The sequence below is a fragment of the Gymnoscopelus microlampas genome (assembly GCF_963454915.1).
Source record: "Gymnoscopelus microlampas genome assembly, chromosome: 4".
In the NCBI taxonomy this organism is placed as follows: domain Eukaryota; kingdom Metazoa; phylum Chordata; class Actinopteri; order Myctophiformes; family Myctophidae; genus Gymnoscopelus; species Gymnoscopelus microlampas.
Genome location: NC_139941.1, coordinates 53,658,159 through 53,676,069, shown reverse-complemented (window position 1 = coordinate 53,676,069; position 17,911 = coordinate 53,658,159). Strand labels below are relative to the sequence as shown.

General features: G+C 39.0%; 2 protein-coding genes across 2 annotated transcripts in view; both read right to left on the bottom strand.

Annotated features, from left to right (window-relative positions):
- Positions 1-13,161, bottom strand: part of LOC311044143 (uncharacterized protein) — a gene marked incomplete at its 3' end in the record, with an annotated part of 37,507 nt that extends 24,346 nt beyond the window's left edge. Inside the window, exons 1-5 of the mRNA XM_084055563.1 lie at positions 13,036-13,161; positions 11,405-11,662; positions 10,076-10,348; positions 7,403-7,619; positions 6,160-6,227 (exon numbers count right to left, since the gene is read on the bottom strand). Of these exons, the coding sequence (XP_083911689.1) occupies positions 6,160-6,227; positions 7,403-7,619; positions 10,076-10,348; positions 11,405-11,662; positions 13,036-13,102 (883 nt within the window). The 5' untranslated portion in view covers positions 13,103-13,161. The remainder of the gene's footprint in view (positions 1-6,159; positions 6,228-7,402; positions 7,620-10,075; positions 10,349-11,404; positions 11,663-13,035) is intronic.
- Positions 1-17,911, bottom strand: part of LOC311044400 (H-2 class II histocompatibility antigen, E-S beta chain-like) — a 207,857-nt gene that overhangs the window by 31,218 nt on the left and 158,728 nt on the right. The window lies entirely within an intron of this gene.

The window sequence follows — 17,911 nt, the reverse complement described above, 5'->3', positions numbered from 1 at the left end:
AGGTAGCTTCGATAGTTGGTTGATCTTGATGAGAAATCTTCTATTATGATGACCTTGCATAGTTGTGGTTTAAGGTATGCCAATGGAACAATGGAACAATGGAAAAAGAAAGATGAGAGTAAAAACCATCACGTACCTGTACGTACATGATGAGTGTTTAGATAATGATGATAAAGGGCATGACAGCATTTAAAGGAATGCAGTGTCACAACTATAGTTCCATGCAAGGGCTCCTAACTTTGATCAGAGGTGAGCTAACTTCTAAGCTGGAGGTCTGATGGTGATTGTGGACCCCAGGCTGTGGATCAAAGGTTTCCACAGATTATGATTGTGGAGCGTTATTATAGTTAGGCCTATATATTGTAATTTCACTTGGAAACACTTTTCTCTCAACGGTGAAAATCTTTTTTGTCTGCCTGTCTGCCTGTCTGTAGACAGACCGGCTTAGACCTTACCACATTATAACTAAAGATTAGACCTAACCACATTATAACTAAAGATTAGACCTAACCACATTATAACTAAAGATTAGACCTAACCACATTATAACTAAAGATTAGACCTAACCACATTATAACTAAAGATTAGACCTAACCACATTATAACTAAAGATTAGACCTAACCACATTATAACTAAAGATTAGACCTAACCACATTATAACTAAAGATTAGACCTAACCACATTATAACTAAAGATTAGACCTAACCACACTATAACTAAAGATTAGACCTAACCACATTATAACTAAAGATTAGACCTAACCACATTATAACTAAAGATTAGACACAGACAGACAGACAGACAGACAGACAGACAGACAGACAGACAGACAGACAGACAGACAGACAGACAGACAGACAGACAGACAGACAGACAGACAGACAGACAGACAGACAGACAGACAGACAGACCAAAAGAGAAGGGCAGACACAGACAGACAGACAGACAGACAGACAGACAGACAGACAGACAGACAGACAGACAGACAGACAGACAGACAGCCAGGTCAATAGAGAAGGACAGACACAGAGAGGAGAGGCTGTGCTGTCATTGTGATGAGGGAGCTGTAGAGACAGAATTACACTTCCTAACACAATGTAAAAACTACACACATATCAGGAAGGAGTTCTTTATAAAAATTCAAAATAAACTGCCCTGAATTCCGTAGTATGACAGAAAGGGAGAAATGACACTCCTTCTGGGGGAACAGAAAGAATGTGCAGTTTTAGCTGCAAAATATGTGGATTCCTGTCACAAGAAAAGGGACAACCAGTAGGACACAGATGTATACCATGTTTTACTTACACCATCTCCTTTATTTATGTCATTTCATTGATTGTATTTTGTTATGTTTGTTGTTTATGTCATCATTGTAATTGTGCTTTGGCAACACATGTCAAATGTCATGCCAATAAAGCCTATTCAATTGAATAGACAGACAGACAGACAGACAGACAGACAGACAGACAGACAGACAGAGACCCCTACTTGACATATAAGATATAAATGAACAGTAGTCTATATAATACTTATGTGTGCAGCCGGGTTTGGCTTGTCTTGATATGCTTCGTTGCGCGTGGTGTCGTGCAGCGAAAATAGCCGATCTACAAGCTCACAGTGCATGTCGATGCGTGACACCACACGCAACTAAGTATCAAGCCTTTACTAGAGATGCAGTGTACGTCATGGATTAAGAGGACAATTCTTTCAACATAAAACGCTGTATTCAAGTTCAGGAGAGTTCAGTAAAGACAATGATCTTGAACGCTGCCTTCAGGTATGACATGGAAAGGACACATCGTTCAGCACACCTGGGGAAAAACACATTTGGTGGATGTGGAGGTTGGCTTCTCATGTATTTATAATGCAAGAGAAGACAGTTAAGAGAAAACAGACAGTTAAGAGAAAATACTGTATGAGTGAAATTTAAGAAAACATGAGGCCCAATTATGTTTCTTATTCCTTTATTGATATTTTGACATTCCATTCAAACCAAGCAAATTAAAGCCAAAATCTAACATCTGAACTTCAAACTATTCATGATCAGGGGTGCAGATCCCAGGGGGGAAGGAGGGGACATGTCTGACATGTTCCTCTAATAAAGTGTCTTAAAATAAATTATATCATTTTAAATCTCTATTTAATAGAAGCTGATTCCACTTTTTAAATCATTCTCACATACAGTAAACACAATACTTTGTGAAGGTTTTGTTTTTTCCACCCGTGTGTCCTGATCATCAACAACTGCCAAATGAATGAATCCACAAGCTTCATCATCATCACTTGTCCACAGAGCTGTTAACTAGTTTAATGAGTGAAGTTCAGCCAATATGAACGGATAGAAACACACCAGTGGAGCTGATAAACGGAAAGATAAATAATACTGACCAAGGAATATCTAAACTGTCTGAATTAGACACATATTTTGTACTTTATTTTAGTAAAGTTGGCACAACCTTTCTGTTGTTGACTCTCATCGTGTCACTGTCACAACGCAGATCGCTCATTCTCCTTATTAACATAATTAAAATTAATAATTAAAACCTCATGGGAATTCAAATACAATTATTGGACTATTTATTTTTTGTTATGCTGCAGGACCACATTGGAAACGAGTGTGTTTTCAAAAGTGTTTCATTATGCTTTAATGCGTGATCTTAGGTTTAAGTTGTTTTGACTTTTGCTCGTATATCTTTTACCAAAATCAAATCAAATCAAATCTCAAATGATGTGAATTAATGTCAAAGTATCGATGTTTGTAAGTCCTGCAGTTAAACATGGAGACATGTGTTTGTTGTTAAATCATGTGATGTCAACCTATAATGGATTATTTACATCATAACATTATAGTTTGTTTCATGCATTGAACATGGATTTGGTGTTTAGTTTTTTATACCAAATGTCAGACAAACTGTAATCATTGTGACCATTATTAGTTAGTTTAAAATCCTAGCATTAGCTCTATGTTGGTGATATTATTGATGAGAAGATTCCTTGTTTGTGGTTCCCTCCTAAGTTGTAATGAGATCTGCTCCCCTGCTCATGATTAGTGATTACATATAAATCATTACTTAATATAAATGATTTTATGTCATCAGTGTTTCCCATTAATTGCATAGACCATCCATCACAGGGAAACAAAAAAAGGGTTAAACCTAACCCTAAACCCAACCTTTAACTTCACAAACCCTATGCCTAAACCTAACCTTAACCTCACAGAAACTATGCCTATAAACCTAACCTTAACACTAACCTTTAAATTCACAAAAAAATATGCCTAAACCTAACCTTAACCCTAAAAGGTTGATGATGTCATCATTGTGCTGCTGTTACGACTATTTAAAAGCTGATTGGACACACATGTATTTCTTCCTCTCACACCCAGGTGTTCTGTGAAAAGACAATAGACCAATAAGAATCAGAATGTATTAACTGTGTGAACATGTTAACACTTTATAATAACCTTCCCTTATAGTAGTAAATTAATCATTAATAAATTATTAGTTTAAATAAATGATGTGTTATTCATAACATGTTAAACAGTCGGTTAATGATTTAATGATTTAAAACTATGCTAAAAGAAGTTATTAGTAAACTACTTAAAAACCTAACCTCCCAGCACCCTCCCTGTAACTACAGTAACCATCAAAGTAGAAACAACTCAGTCCATTCAAACAACATTTGACCAATACTTTGTCAATAGTGTATCTTAGTAGGAAGGGCAGCTCAGTTGGTAGAACACTCTCCTTTGGACCACAAGGTTCTGTCTTTGATCCTGTTAGTGATGGAATGATCAGTGTTTTCAATGAACTGAATCACTGGGTTCAGTTCACTGAAATGTTGTGTTCAAATGATTGGTTCAGAGTTTGGCTGCATTGTGTCGTCTCTTCACTTCCTGACTGAGTCACTGAACGTCCTCTCAGGCTATTATATGGGATCTAAACTCCTGCGTCATGTAAAACATGTTTATATTTGATTGATGATGAATGGTCCAAACTACACAGTTCACCAAGAAGACCCCCCCCCCCCCCCCCATCTGACCACATTGACATCAGTGTTGTCTGATACAACAAATCATTTGATTATTAAATGTTATTATTCGATTCATTATTATAAGAAATTAAGCAGAAGACACGTGATAATGTGAATTCACAAGGCCGGGATGGTTTACGAGGATAGTTGTTTCAGTTCCTACACTAGCATGTTGTTTTGTGTATGTTTTATAGTTTTATACACTTTTATACATTAAAACTATGAATGTATATATAAAAAAGTTTAGTAAAAAGAAAGAGGAAGTGAACCTGGGTGTGTGGGAGGAGTCTAAAGATTCTCATCATTGGTTGTCGGCACCAGAATACGACCTGATAGAAGAAGAGAGACAGTTAAAACAGACATAAAAATAAATCCTATGTACTGTATTGTGTGTATTTCTCCATAAAATGCATACATGTACACACAACACAATAACACAACAACATTAGGGTTCAGTCATCAGGGTCACATGTTGCATCAGAACTAATGTGAACATTTGACTCTTATTTAAGACTAAATGTGACAACATAGAACACACTTTGACCTCTAACAAGGTTGTCTAAACTGGTCTAAACCGGTTAAGGTTCTAAACCAATATAAACAAATTTAGGTTGTGACTTTACATGTTTGTTTGTTTGCATTTCTGTGAGGGTTCCACATGTCATGTGATCCTCTGTTGACCTGACCTCGTTTCTTCCACTGTTAGTAGATTTATTAATTAAACATGTTAATTAAACATGTTACTTAAACATGTTAATCACCTCGTTTCTTCCACTGGAAGTAGATGAATCCAGACAGGAACAAGACCAGACCCAGAACCAGACCTGATGCTCCCATGGCCACCTTGTTCTTCACTGACTCTGACATGGAGTCATCTGATAATACAAATATTATATTAATTATATTATTACAGTAGATTAAAACACCTTGTTCTTCACTGACTCTGACATGGAATCATCTGTGTCATTATAGATTTGAGCTATAACTATTATTTTATACTTAGGCTATTCAGAAATAGCAGATCTGATATTATTGAAACAGAGACGTTTGTTGAGACATTTGACAGTTACATATGTTTGCTTATACTAAAAGATTTGCAAACATTTTTCAAAAATAGCAGATCTACAAGCTCGTAGCTTGTAGATCTCGGTGCTGCGCTATGAGCTTGGAGATCTGCTATGTTTGAATATCCCAAAGTATAAAATAATGGTTATAGCTCAAATCTAAAATGACACAGATGTGTTCCTGGATTGAATGGGTTAAGTAAGTAAGCCTTGCCGAGCCATGTGACCCATAGGGGGAGGAGCCTATCTCCTGTTTCTGTAGCGTGAGGCGGCTTGATGTGACTCTAGTCACAGAGACTTACCCCCCCCCAACCCAACCCTTGATGTGACTCTAGTCACAGAGACTTACCCCCCCCCCAACCCAACCCTTGATGTGACTCTAGTCACAGAGACTTACCCCCCCCCAACCCAACCCTTGATGTGACTCTAGTCACAGAGACTTACCCCCCCCAACCCAACCCTTGATGTGACTCTAGTCACAGAGACTTACCCCCCCCAACCCAACCCTTGATGCTGAGTGCCAAGCAGGGAGGCATTGGGTCACTTTGATAGTCTTTGGTATGACCCGGCCAGGGATCAAACTCCAACGTCTCAATCTTAGGGCAGACACTCTAACCACTAGACCATTACCATTGATATTAATGCAGCATTTATATAAGACCAGTTCCATCTCTCAGGACTGTTCTCATACTTTACAGTCACTTTCAGCCCCTTCACTCCAGCAGCTTCTGACCCTGATGTGGAAATTCTATCATTTCTCTATAAATGTCTTTGTATCTGCAGCCATTAGTAAACTAAGATGATGTACCTCATCTAGACAAGACACTTTAAGTAGGTGAGGCTCCTGTCATGACCTTCTTATTAGAATGGTAACTTTATTGATTTTTATATCTGGTGTGTCTTGTTTTTAATTGGATTGCTGTGTTTCCTTTCTGCAAAACAAATGTACCTTCAGTTACAAAAAGAGAAGAATCCTTGAACCCTTAAAATAGAGTGTAGTGTAACACATTAAAGTAGATTACAGTAGAGTACAGTAGAGTACAGTAGATTACAGTAACTGACCCCAGTCCATCTTGATAGGCGCGGTCAGGCTGGGATGTTCCACCATGCATGTGATCTTCTCTCCTGATCTGTAATACACACACACACACACACACACACACACACACACACACACACACACACACACACACACACACACACACACACACACACACACACACACACACACGCACACACACGTTTTTCTGCTGATGATCCTCTTCAAAAAGCACAGCATGTTTTCTATCTGATGAGGATGATCAGTACTACGCACAGGTGCCCCCTCTGCACCACGGTGCAGAGGGGGCACCACATTGTAGAGGGAGGGGGGGACCACGGTGCCGAGGGGGCACCCAAAATGAGCCATGCCGCTCATCATAATAACTAAACGATGAACTATTATATTTAAATTTAAGATTAAAAACACAACTACAATTAGGCACCATAGCACTAGACCGTTATATGCAATAAGATAAGCTTATACTGATATTTTCTCCACCTAAAATAATCATGACGTGCGTGTGTCCTCAAGTTGAATGTGTGTCCATGTGGATCTGCTCAGAGCTGAAGCGGCCCCTCCTCCCCGCCCGGTCTGGCAGTGAGTGAGCAGCTGTTAATTAGCACTAACATTAGGACAGATTGTGAAAGTAGCCGATCTACACGCTGAAACGCGCCGCGATTCAACACATTGATCCGTTTATCTTTGTTATTATTTAGTGTTTTGGAGAAAAAAAAAGGTTTGACTATTTTTGTGTAGGAGCGTGAATGCCCCGCTGGGCTCTCCTCCGCTCTAGTGTTTATTGTGTATTCCACTATTCCCTCCCCATTGCAGAAAAAATAGGAAGGCAAGAGGCAGAAGAAACTTAGTAACGAGATATGCACGTTATAGCGTATTCCTGTGTGTGTATTCATGTATAACACACTCGCTCGCGGGTCTCTGTGTGCGTTCGTCATGCTTGCACGACGACGAGCTTGCTGCGTAGTTGTGTCTGGAGTAGACTGGTGATAAACACGGGACTCAGGAGAATCGTGTGTGTGTGTGTGTGTGTGTGTGTGTGTGTGTGTGTGTGTGTGTGTGTGTGTGTGTGTGTGTGTGTGTGTGTGTGTGTGTGTGTGTGTGCGTGTTTGTGAGACATAATATTAGCCTACCAATTAATGGGCAATTTTCAATAAGTGAGTAACACTTGTTTTATTTTCAAAGAATATATATATAGGTGTCTATTAGGTGTGTATTTCTATGTATAGGTGTCTGTTAGGTGTGTACCTGGGTGTGTACTCCAGGTAGGAGTGGTACTGGTAGTACCAGTCTCCATCAGACAGCTCGTCAGTAGAGGAGAGACCAGAGGTCAAAGGTTCTTGACCTATCCACCAGGTCACCAGGATCACTTTAGGATAGAAGTCGTAGCTGCTGCACCTCAGCATGTGAGTGTGTTCACCACGACGAGGGGGAGTCTCTGACTTCAGTGTCACTTTGGGCTCCACTGGATAAATACGATTATTTTTATTATTATTATTATTATTATATAACCGTCATAGGAAAATGTCATTATCATTAATAATTGCACATCATCCAAATGAGATCCAAAAGATCCAGAAAGCTGCAACACACTTGGTCTTCAACAAGCCAAAATGTTCACGTTTCCCGGCTCTCCCCCGTTCTCCTCTCCCTCCATTGGCTCCCAGTTGCTGTCCTCACAGAGTACAAAACACTGATGTTGGCCTACAAATCAACCAAACGTATGACACCCCCATATCTTCAAACCTGATCCAACCCTACAACCCCTCACCCTCCTCCGTACTAGACTCTTCTCCCTTCTCTAAAACACCCTGGACAACGCTCCACACGTCCTAGACTCTTCTCTCTTCTCTAAAACACCCTGGACAATGCTCAAAACATCCTAGACTCTTCTCCCTCCTGTTTCCCAAATGGTGGAACAAACTCCCCATTGCAGTTAGAGCTGCAGACTCACTCCCAATCTACCACCATAATCTGAAGACTCTCCACTTCATTCTCCACCTCAGCCCGTAGCACTTGACCTAGCCTTGATGACCTTGCAGTCTTATGCAAATCTTAACATGTATTTTAGATATCATGTTATGTAGACAGATGCCAGGTTCATTGTAGACCTGGCATCCTATAATTTAGATAGTTTCAATGTACAGATTATTTATTTGTTTGATATTATACGGTTTAGACTGATGATAGGTTCTTGGTTTACCTATGATCCTAGATTACTATTTCTATGCATTTGATGTATTACCTTGTGTTTTCCTTGCTTACTGTAAATCACTCTGGATTAAGAGCGTCTGATAAATGCCTACATTGTAAATTGTAACTGTAAATGTCAGTGTTTGGCCACCAGATGGAACTAGAGTACTTTAGTTTCTACAATAGAATCACACGGCCGGAAACGGAAGGCCTACAAATTCACGCCCACTTTTGAGATAGCGCCGCTACTCGGGGTCCGTTAGAACGATGAACTGCAGCTCTCAATGCATTCCCTATGAGAGGATATGAGAGTTAGGCTTCTCTTAAAATATTCCTACATTAACTGGAGACGATATTAATTTAAATAAAAATATGTTTCCAAATGTATGGAGTGTCTTTGTCAACATATCTTCTTGTTTTCTTAATAGTTGATGTGTTTCACATTTAATTTGCCACTTTAACGAGTTACCCATAATATTAACACAGCAGAGGGTAGACTGCAGACAGAAGTTGTCGCATTTCAGTGACATCACTGCCTTTAGCGCCGAGCGCTGACCAGTGGTGTACCCACTGTAGAGACGGGACAGGCGGTCGCCTGCCCAACTAAGATCTCGCCTCCCCTAAAAAAAAAAAATAACCCGAAAATGTGTCATTGTGTGCTTAATGTCCTCAAAGTCACGCATCCAACAAGCTTTGAACCGAGCAGATTGGACATTCTGTTCCAGAGATAATGACCAAAACATATTGAAAACGGACACTTTCGCCAGTTTTCTGGGTATTGAAAACCTCAAGGGATGCGTCCGTGACGTATATACCATGCGACCACTTAAACTCTAAATCTCCGATGCTAGCGGTTTTGACATAATGATGGAGTATATTATAGTATATTGTGGGTAGTATATCGAGATGACAGATATGGGACATTAAAAAGGATAAATTAAACAAATGGGACAGTTTATTAGAACACAAAAAAAATCGCTACAGCTTCAGTAGTTAACCAGTGAAATGACGGTATTTTACAATGCCTCTCATAGAGATTGCATTGAGAGCTGCAGTTCATCGTTCTAACGGACCCCGAGTGTCAAAAGTGGGCGTGAATTTGTAGGCCTTCCGCTTCCGGCCGTGTGTGTCTATAGCCTACAGTTTTCTACAACGTAGAATGCATTTATATAATATAATTTAAACATATTAAATAATTCACAGTTACACAGTGCTTTACATAAACAACAATAAACCAAGCAATATCATTGTATGAAAATTATATTTCTTCATAAACAAACAAAACAACACACATAATCCTGTAAAATATTAATAAAGTGATTAAAAACATACAAAACAAACTAGTAATGTTTTAGCCTGCATGGTTCTTTTTAAAGATAATTTAAAAACATTAATCCTGTTGTCTCTATTTTATTTCTAGGCAGGTCATTATATGTAGGTGAAAACGCTCAGAAATAGCCTAGACCTATATGTTTCATTTATACTCTGTGTACGATGTTGACACCTCATGCTGTGAGCTTGTAGATCTGCTATTTCCACTGTGTGACAGCCTGTTAGGATACAGTATAAATCAAGAGGATCTGAAATGTTTCTCATTAAATAAGGAAATGTGTAATAATTATTATATGATCAATATTAACACCATTAATCATCTCTGAATAGAATCATGTGATTTCATGTTATAGTATGAGGTGATGAGTGTTGAGTGCTGCTCTCAGATCAGCTCACCTCTCTTGTTCAGAGCATCGGAGTAGTAGCCCTCAATGTTATGTTTGCAGACTACCTCTGGGTGTGCTCTGACCGCAGCCAGTAGTCCAGGATCTTTATTCCAGCGCTCTGCGTTCTTCACACCATACTCAGTGTATCCAACAAACTGATCTACTCTACTGTCCCACCTGATGAGCTCATCACCATCGAAATTATATGACTGTATGTACTGTATGTCCTTCAGCTCACTGGAGTTAAACACACAGTGGCGAGCCATATAGAACACATATCCATCTGGAAATAGATAGACAATTAAAAATGTCATTAATGTTACGTTTTATTATCATCTGTATAATATCAACACTAGGCTAACTGCCCCCATGGGCCAAACATGTCACTACATAAAGTCTAAAATAGGTTCAGGATGTGAAATCTGGCATTAAAATGTTTTGAATGTATATTGAATATCTTAAATACAATGAGATTGAGCTACCAGTTAAGTAGAGGGGTGCCGTGCGGGTCACATGCGCGCATTTTCTTTATTAATTGATAAATAAACTACCATAAAACAACAGTAACCTAACAATAGTCTCTACCAGCCTTCAGTGGTGGAAAAAGTACTCAAATGTTTTACTTAAGTAAAAGTTTCAATACTGCAATGTAGAAATACTCTGTTACAATTAAAAATCCAGAATTCAAAATACTTGAGTAAAAAATGTACTTAAAGTACCAAAAGTACTCATTTTACAAAATGTCCCGTTTTAAGTTTTCAAATACAAATCTTTTGAAAATAGCAGGCGCTTATCGGCTATTTTCAAATGGCCAATATAGGGCTGTGGTTACTATATGTTTCGTAATAATAATCAAAATCTACAAAGTAACTAGTAACTAAAGTTTTCAAATAATTGTAGTGGAGTAAAAGTACAATATTTGCCTCTGAGATGTAGTGGAGTAGAAGTAAAAGTATTAGAAATTGGAAATACTCGAGTAAAGTACAAATACCTCAAAATTGTACTTAAGTACAGTACTTGAGTACATGTACTCAAAGACGTATACCAAAATCCATTTGAAAAAAATGCTTCTCTGATCTCAGGTAAAATATTGATGTGATTAAAATGCGATTAATTTCGATTAATTAATTACAAATCCTCTAATTAATTAGATTAATTGTTTTAATCGACTCCCAGCCCTAATAAAATTATGTTATGTATGTGTTTTATTGTGATGGTAGGCCTAGCTGTTAATCATATTATCTTGGATGTGTGTGTGTGTGTGTGTGTGTGTGTGTGTGTGTGTGTGTGTATTCAACCGTTTTAGTTAATAACGATCGTGTTAATAGTATTCATGTACCTTTCACTGGTGGTTTCTTCAAGGCAGTGCGAATGTTGTCCAGGCTGTTTTTGCAGTACGCCTGCTGACCCAAAGCATAGTCATAACCTCCTGCAGGGAAGGTCATATGATCTACAAACGGAGGCTGAGGCTCCACCGCCTTCCCTTTGTTGAAGTCTGCGTAGAACAACACTTCACCATCCAGTCCGTTCATGTACTCTTTATATGAGTCTTTAACTGTGTCTGAACAGCTAAGGACTTGAATCTCCTCATGGAACACTGGAAATAAAACAAAGATGACATTAAATTCAACAACAAAGTTCTTTACAGTGACAATAATCATCATGTTAAACAATCATGTTTGGTTCTTATATGAAGTGAAAGGTTGGATATTAAAAGTAGCTTCCTGTCAAACGTTTTATTCACACTGAAACACATTCAAATGTTTTTTATGTATTTACTTATTTTTATTATGAAAGTAATTCATACGGAATGATGTATTTCATGATGTCACAACAACCCAGGTATTAAATCATGTCAGATTTCTAGTGTGAGAACGTCTCCACGCCCCGCCCACCGCAGCGTCCGCTCGTCAGGACCCGACGTCTCCGTGTCGTCCTTGATCAGCGTTTACCGTGCGCAGCGCCGAGCACACACCCGGCGTAGCGGTAACTAAGTACATTTACTCAAGTACAATTTTGAAGTATTTTTTACTTTACTTGAGTATTTCAAATTTTCAGTACTTTTACTGCACTACATCTCAGAGACAAACATTGTACTTTTACTCCACTACTATTATTTGACAACTTTAGTTAAGTTACTTTGTAGATTTTGATTATTATTACAAAACATACATTACCGAATTCAGACCTAGGCCTATATATATTTTGGCCATTTGAAAATAGCAGATCTAGAAGTTCACAATGCGTTGCATAGCAACGCATTGTGAACTTGTAGATCTGCTATTTTCAAAAGATGTTTATAAATACATTTTAGACAATAACTTGTGAAACAGGACATTCTGCATAATGACTACTTCTACTTTTGGTACTTTAAGTAAATTATTTTACCAATAAATAATAAAGTATACTTTACAATAATAAATAAGTAAAATAAACCCCACACGGTGTAACATTTCTTTAACGGTTAAAATAGTACTTCTTACATAGCAGCAGTTAGTAAGAGGTACAAAATTTAAAACCATATGTGTGCAAAACTTGTATGATGAAATATGGAGATGTGAGGTTTCTGGAATCCCCATGGTTCTATAATAGGCCCCTCCTCCTCCCTCTGCACAAAACCCTCATTTTCATGATGTAATATATTATATTCTCCATATTTCATGATGTCACAACAACAGTTCCTAACATCTGTTTTAATGTTTATGTATTTGGACCAACATTCAAGATTCAATACTGTATATACAGGTAGTAAAAGGAGTGTGTGTGTGTGTGTGTGTGTGTGTGTGTGTGTGTGTGTGTGTGTGTGTGTGTGTGTGTGTGTGTGTGTGTGTGTGGTGTGTGTGGTGTGTGTGTGTGTGTGTGTGTGTGTGTGTGTGTGTGCATATTGTGCATTGTTCATATTTGTTTTTATATAATAACAGTAGATATACATGTATATATTATATAATAACATAGATATAATGTACTTACTTCCTGGGATCGCTTTGACCTGAAGTACAGAGGAGAGGATGAGGAGGGTGGCTGTAATCTTCATCATCACTGATCAAAAATAAACTGAATTTAATAGATGAGAATAAACAGATCAGAATAAACAGATGTTTACGGAAAGAGAAGTTCTGGAGTCTGAAAGAGAATGAAGGAGGACTCGTTCTGTAGTTCAGAAAAATCTGCCAATCAGATTAAAGATATGATGTTACATCATCTGTTTCCAGAAAACAACATTTAGGATTATTGCACATAATCATGTATGGTATATAGCTGCTGCTTATGCACCTTATCGCTTTGACATGAAGTACAGAGGACTTCATGTCACACACACACACACACACACACACACACACACACACACACACACACACACACACACACACACACACACACACACACACACACACAGTCCTGCTATTTTGTTTTAAATGAAAATACATGCAAATCTTTGAATATATACATTTTTAACTCAAATCTTTGCTTCTGGGGGGTCCCCACAAGCTCGAGCTTGCAGATCTGCTATTTTCAAAAGATTTTAGCCATTTGAAAACGTGTGAAATGGGACATTCTGCATAATTAGTACTTTCTACTTTTGGTACTTTAAGTACATTTTGATTCCAATACTTTTGTATTTCTACATTGCAGTATTGATATTTTTACATAAGTAAAACATTTGATTACTTTTTCCACCACTGACCCCATGTGAACCTCTCCATTAACCAGCTCTGAAATGAGAGACATTTCATGCACTGGAACATAATAATAATAATAATAATAATAATAGCTTGAATTTATATAGCGCCTTTCATAAACCCAAGGACGCTTTACATCAGAACAATGAATAACTAACAGACAAATGAACAGGAACAACAAACATCCTCATTCCCTGAAACCTGTTTGTCACTTCCATCACCCACACCAAACCATTACAAATGAATGGCAGGTATGCATCAACAGTCTTAGGCTTCAAAGAGCGCCCTCTGCTGTCCTAAAGGCAGATGGCCAGATGTAACCCATTAAGGCCAGGAACGCATCTGTGTCATTTTAAGATTTCTTTGGGCTATTCAAACGATAGCAGATCTACAAGCTCATAACATTATGAGCTTGGAGTCCTGCTATTTCCTTTTAAATAAATCATGAAAATACATGCAAATCTTTGAATATATACATTTTTAACTAAAATCTCTGCTTCTGGGGGGTCCCTGGAACAAAATATTTTCAGATTGCGGTCCACGGCCAAATGCATATAATTTTGGGAGGTCCTTGGCCTGAAAAAGTTTGATCAGCACTGATATTATAGCAACATACGTTCTTTTCAAAAAACTGTTTTAAGAGGATTTAGAAGACATTTGTAAAATCCCCCAGAAGCAAATATTTGAGTTACAAATCGTCACCTTGCTGAACTAATGGCCTGTCATTTTGTAAAGTTTTTCAGGAAAAATAAAAAACGGATCCAAAACAAAACTATAGGATATTTCTTAATCATTTCACCCAAAATGTTTATAACAAATTATGACTATTAATTTAAAAATAACACTGTCTGTCAGTTATGAAACATAAGCGATTTAAATAGGTTTAAATAGGATTAAACCTGACTTAGGCCAAATGATTTTGGCCTAAGTCAAAATCCTTTGGCAATTATTTTGGCCTAAGTCACAAAAACAAGTGACTTAGGCCAAAAAATATCCAGGCGCTTACCACATATGCTGGTAGTCCAGCTTGACAGTGTGTCGTGGGTTCGACTCCCGATCCCGACGACCTTTGCTGTATGTCAACCTCAACCCCCCCATCTCTCTCCCCATTTCCTGTCAGCCCACTATTCTATCAATAATAAATACATAAATAATAAAATATCTGTAAAAGGGGCGGGGATAGCATGATTTTTGTTTTGCACCTTCTTCATGTAACTCTATGTTTATTTGCATCTGTGACACTGTAATATGATTCAAATGTTTGTTATTGTTTTTCATTATGTATGTATTGTATTTTATATGCTGTTATCAGGGCGTCCTTGAAAAAGAGAGCTTGCTCTCAATGAGCTTCCCTGAATAAATAAAGGAAAAAGAAGAAAGAAAGAATTAGGATATAGGCGATAACTTTACCAGTGTCATGAGGAGCTGACTTAGGCAAAAATATAATTTTCCTCAAAAAACGACTTACTGTAGGCCATTAGTTTAGCAAAATGTTTTGACAAAATGTTCACTTTTAAAATAAACATTTATGTACACATATATTCAAAGTTTTCCACTCATTTTCAACTTTTTTCAAAAATCTATATGCTCATAGCGCGGCACTCGGTGCCGCACTATGAGCTTGTAGATCTGCTATTTTTGAATAGCCAAAGAAATATAAAAATGACAAGCGGCCATGTCTAAGAAAACAAGCCCAAAAGAAGCAACTAGGTTCATTCATCATCCCCACTTTACATCGGCTGTTTGAAAATAGCAGATAAGCAAGCTCACAACGTGTCACATCACGACACGTTGTGAGCTTGTAGATCTGCTATTTTAATAGAAAATATTGGGGGAAAAATATATATTTTTGAAACATTTTAACAACACAAATCTTGTATGGGGGTCCCTCCCTGCCTGGCACCACATATTTTCAGATGTGGGTCTGCGACTCTGCGGACAAATACATATTAATCTGGGGGTCCTTGACATTGTAACAGAGTGTCAAGCAAGGAATTTAATAGAAGTGTATGACTACGCCACCCTGGTGATGGTTAACCAGGGAAAATGAGACCTTTAAACCGGGCTCCCCAACAATGCAAGGTTCGATAATGAGGCTTGAGACAAGAGCTTTGGTTTCCCCCCAAACATAAAGGAGATTTTATTTACTTTTAGCACAGAACATGGCAACAATTTATTAATGGCTTAAAATATCAAAAGCAGTGCTATACAATCAAGCATAAAATACGCAGTCACAATATACCACTATATTTATAATGTTGAAATCCCAAGTAATCACAACAATATTACTGACAACACAGATAAACGAGCTACATCTGGTGCCGAATGGGCAGGTGGGCAATGGTGGACCAACACAAGGAGCTAAAATCTAGGGAGCTAGGCTAAACACAGGTTAAAGAACCGACCAAGACAAGTAATGAAAAACACACAGCAACTAAATCACACTACATGCAAGAAAAGAGAGCGGCACCGTGTAGAAAGGGTGCTCGCATTCACATCAAACCTGGAGAATGGTCGTGGACTATCGTGCTCCTAGTGACCCCTGTAGCTCGTCGGCTTTACCCCCCCGGCTCCCGCTCGGCTCCAGATGGCAGCAGCGCTCAATGTTTAGGGGAAAACAAACAAAAACATAAATTAGTACAAAAGGAAACATATAACTCAAACAAAAGAAAACAAAATAATAACTCAAAGTAAACAAAACAGCAGTGGTGAGATCTACAGGGGGGTGGAAACAACAACATTAAGTATACAAACAAATCAAATAATCAAATAAACATACTAAATTAACAGTTTGTATACCTTAATTATTGTTATTCCTTCTCATTATCCCCCTGGCTCTCATCAATATGATAGTCTGGACCCAGACCCGAACACCTCAACCTGGGTGATAACAAACAAAGATTAAAATGCTGCTTTAAAACATAAAAACAAAGTACAACACATTAAAACGGACATGCAACATGCTCAGGGGTGCACATAACTGGTGCGCAGGTGCGCATGCGCACCCAAAATAAAAAATGCGCACCACATCAGGCGACGCGAGGCGCTTTTGCGCACCAACAGCTGGGACAGGAATTTCCAAGCTTTTATTTTTTAGCAAAAATTAAAAAGTAAAAGCCTGGAGATCGAGGCTAGGAATTTACTTCCTGAAGCCACTCACACAATCACTCTAAAGCACCCGTCGGCCCCATGTACAGCCATTAGGCACAGGGGTAGAGATATGACTCGCGTCGCCTCGCATCGCCTCGCATTGCCTCGCTGTGTGCACGCAGCCAGCAGCGGCTGTTAGAGGCACTCGTCACCGATGATGAACGCACCGTAATGGTGCAAAATATGCCGTGAACGTCCCAATCTGGCGGATAAAATCAGCGCAGCAGCACAGGGCACCAACCTTGGGGGCTTTATGTAACAGCGTGAGAAAAAAAAACGGCGAAAATCGGCGAAATTTAGAAGCAGAGCGTCCTTTCTTTTCTCGCCCCCCCCCCCCCCCGTTGACAAAACTGTCCGTTGGGCACCGTGCTGAACCCCCCCCCCCCGTTGACAAGACTGTCCGGGCTGAACCCCCCCCCCCCGTTGACAAAACGGGACGGGCGCCATGCGCACCAAGTCACATGTCCAGGTGCTCTTCTGCGTACCAGACCTAAAAAGTTATGTGCACCCCTGAACATGCTACTCACCCAGGCAAGGACAACACAAAGAACACAAAATCAGACCCGGGTCGCAAAACCCGCAGCCGAAACCACAGAGCAGCTTAACGTTCGGCTGCGGGCTGAGCATTTAAATAGTATAAAGCACTAGATTGTTAATACGGAAGTGTAGCGCCCGGCCGTCTCTATGGTGGCCCCTGAGGCTCACTCTAACCGGCTAACGCATAACGGGAATGGAGCGTGCCACCGTCTCTACGGTGGCCCCTAAGCCTCAAACTCCAGCCGGCTACAACATGAAAAGAAATGTGGGAACCACCGGTTTAAAAAACATTAGAAAGCAAGCCCAATGAAGCGACTACACTTAAAAAGAAGCCCCAAATTGCTCATTTATAAGCAGACATGGCAACACTGGTAACAAGCGTATAGGAGGAGCCCCTGTGATCTCACCGCGCTTTGCGGTGAGATCATAGCATGACGTCGCTCTCTGTCTTCTCCACTCTGATATCCCTCACACACACA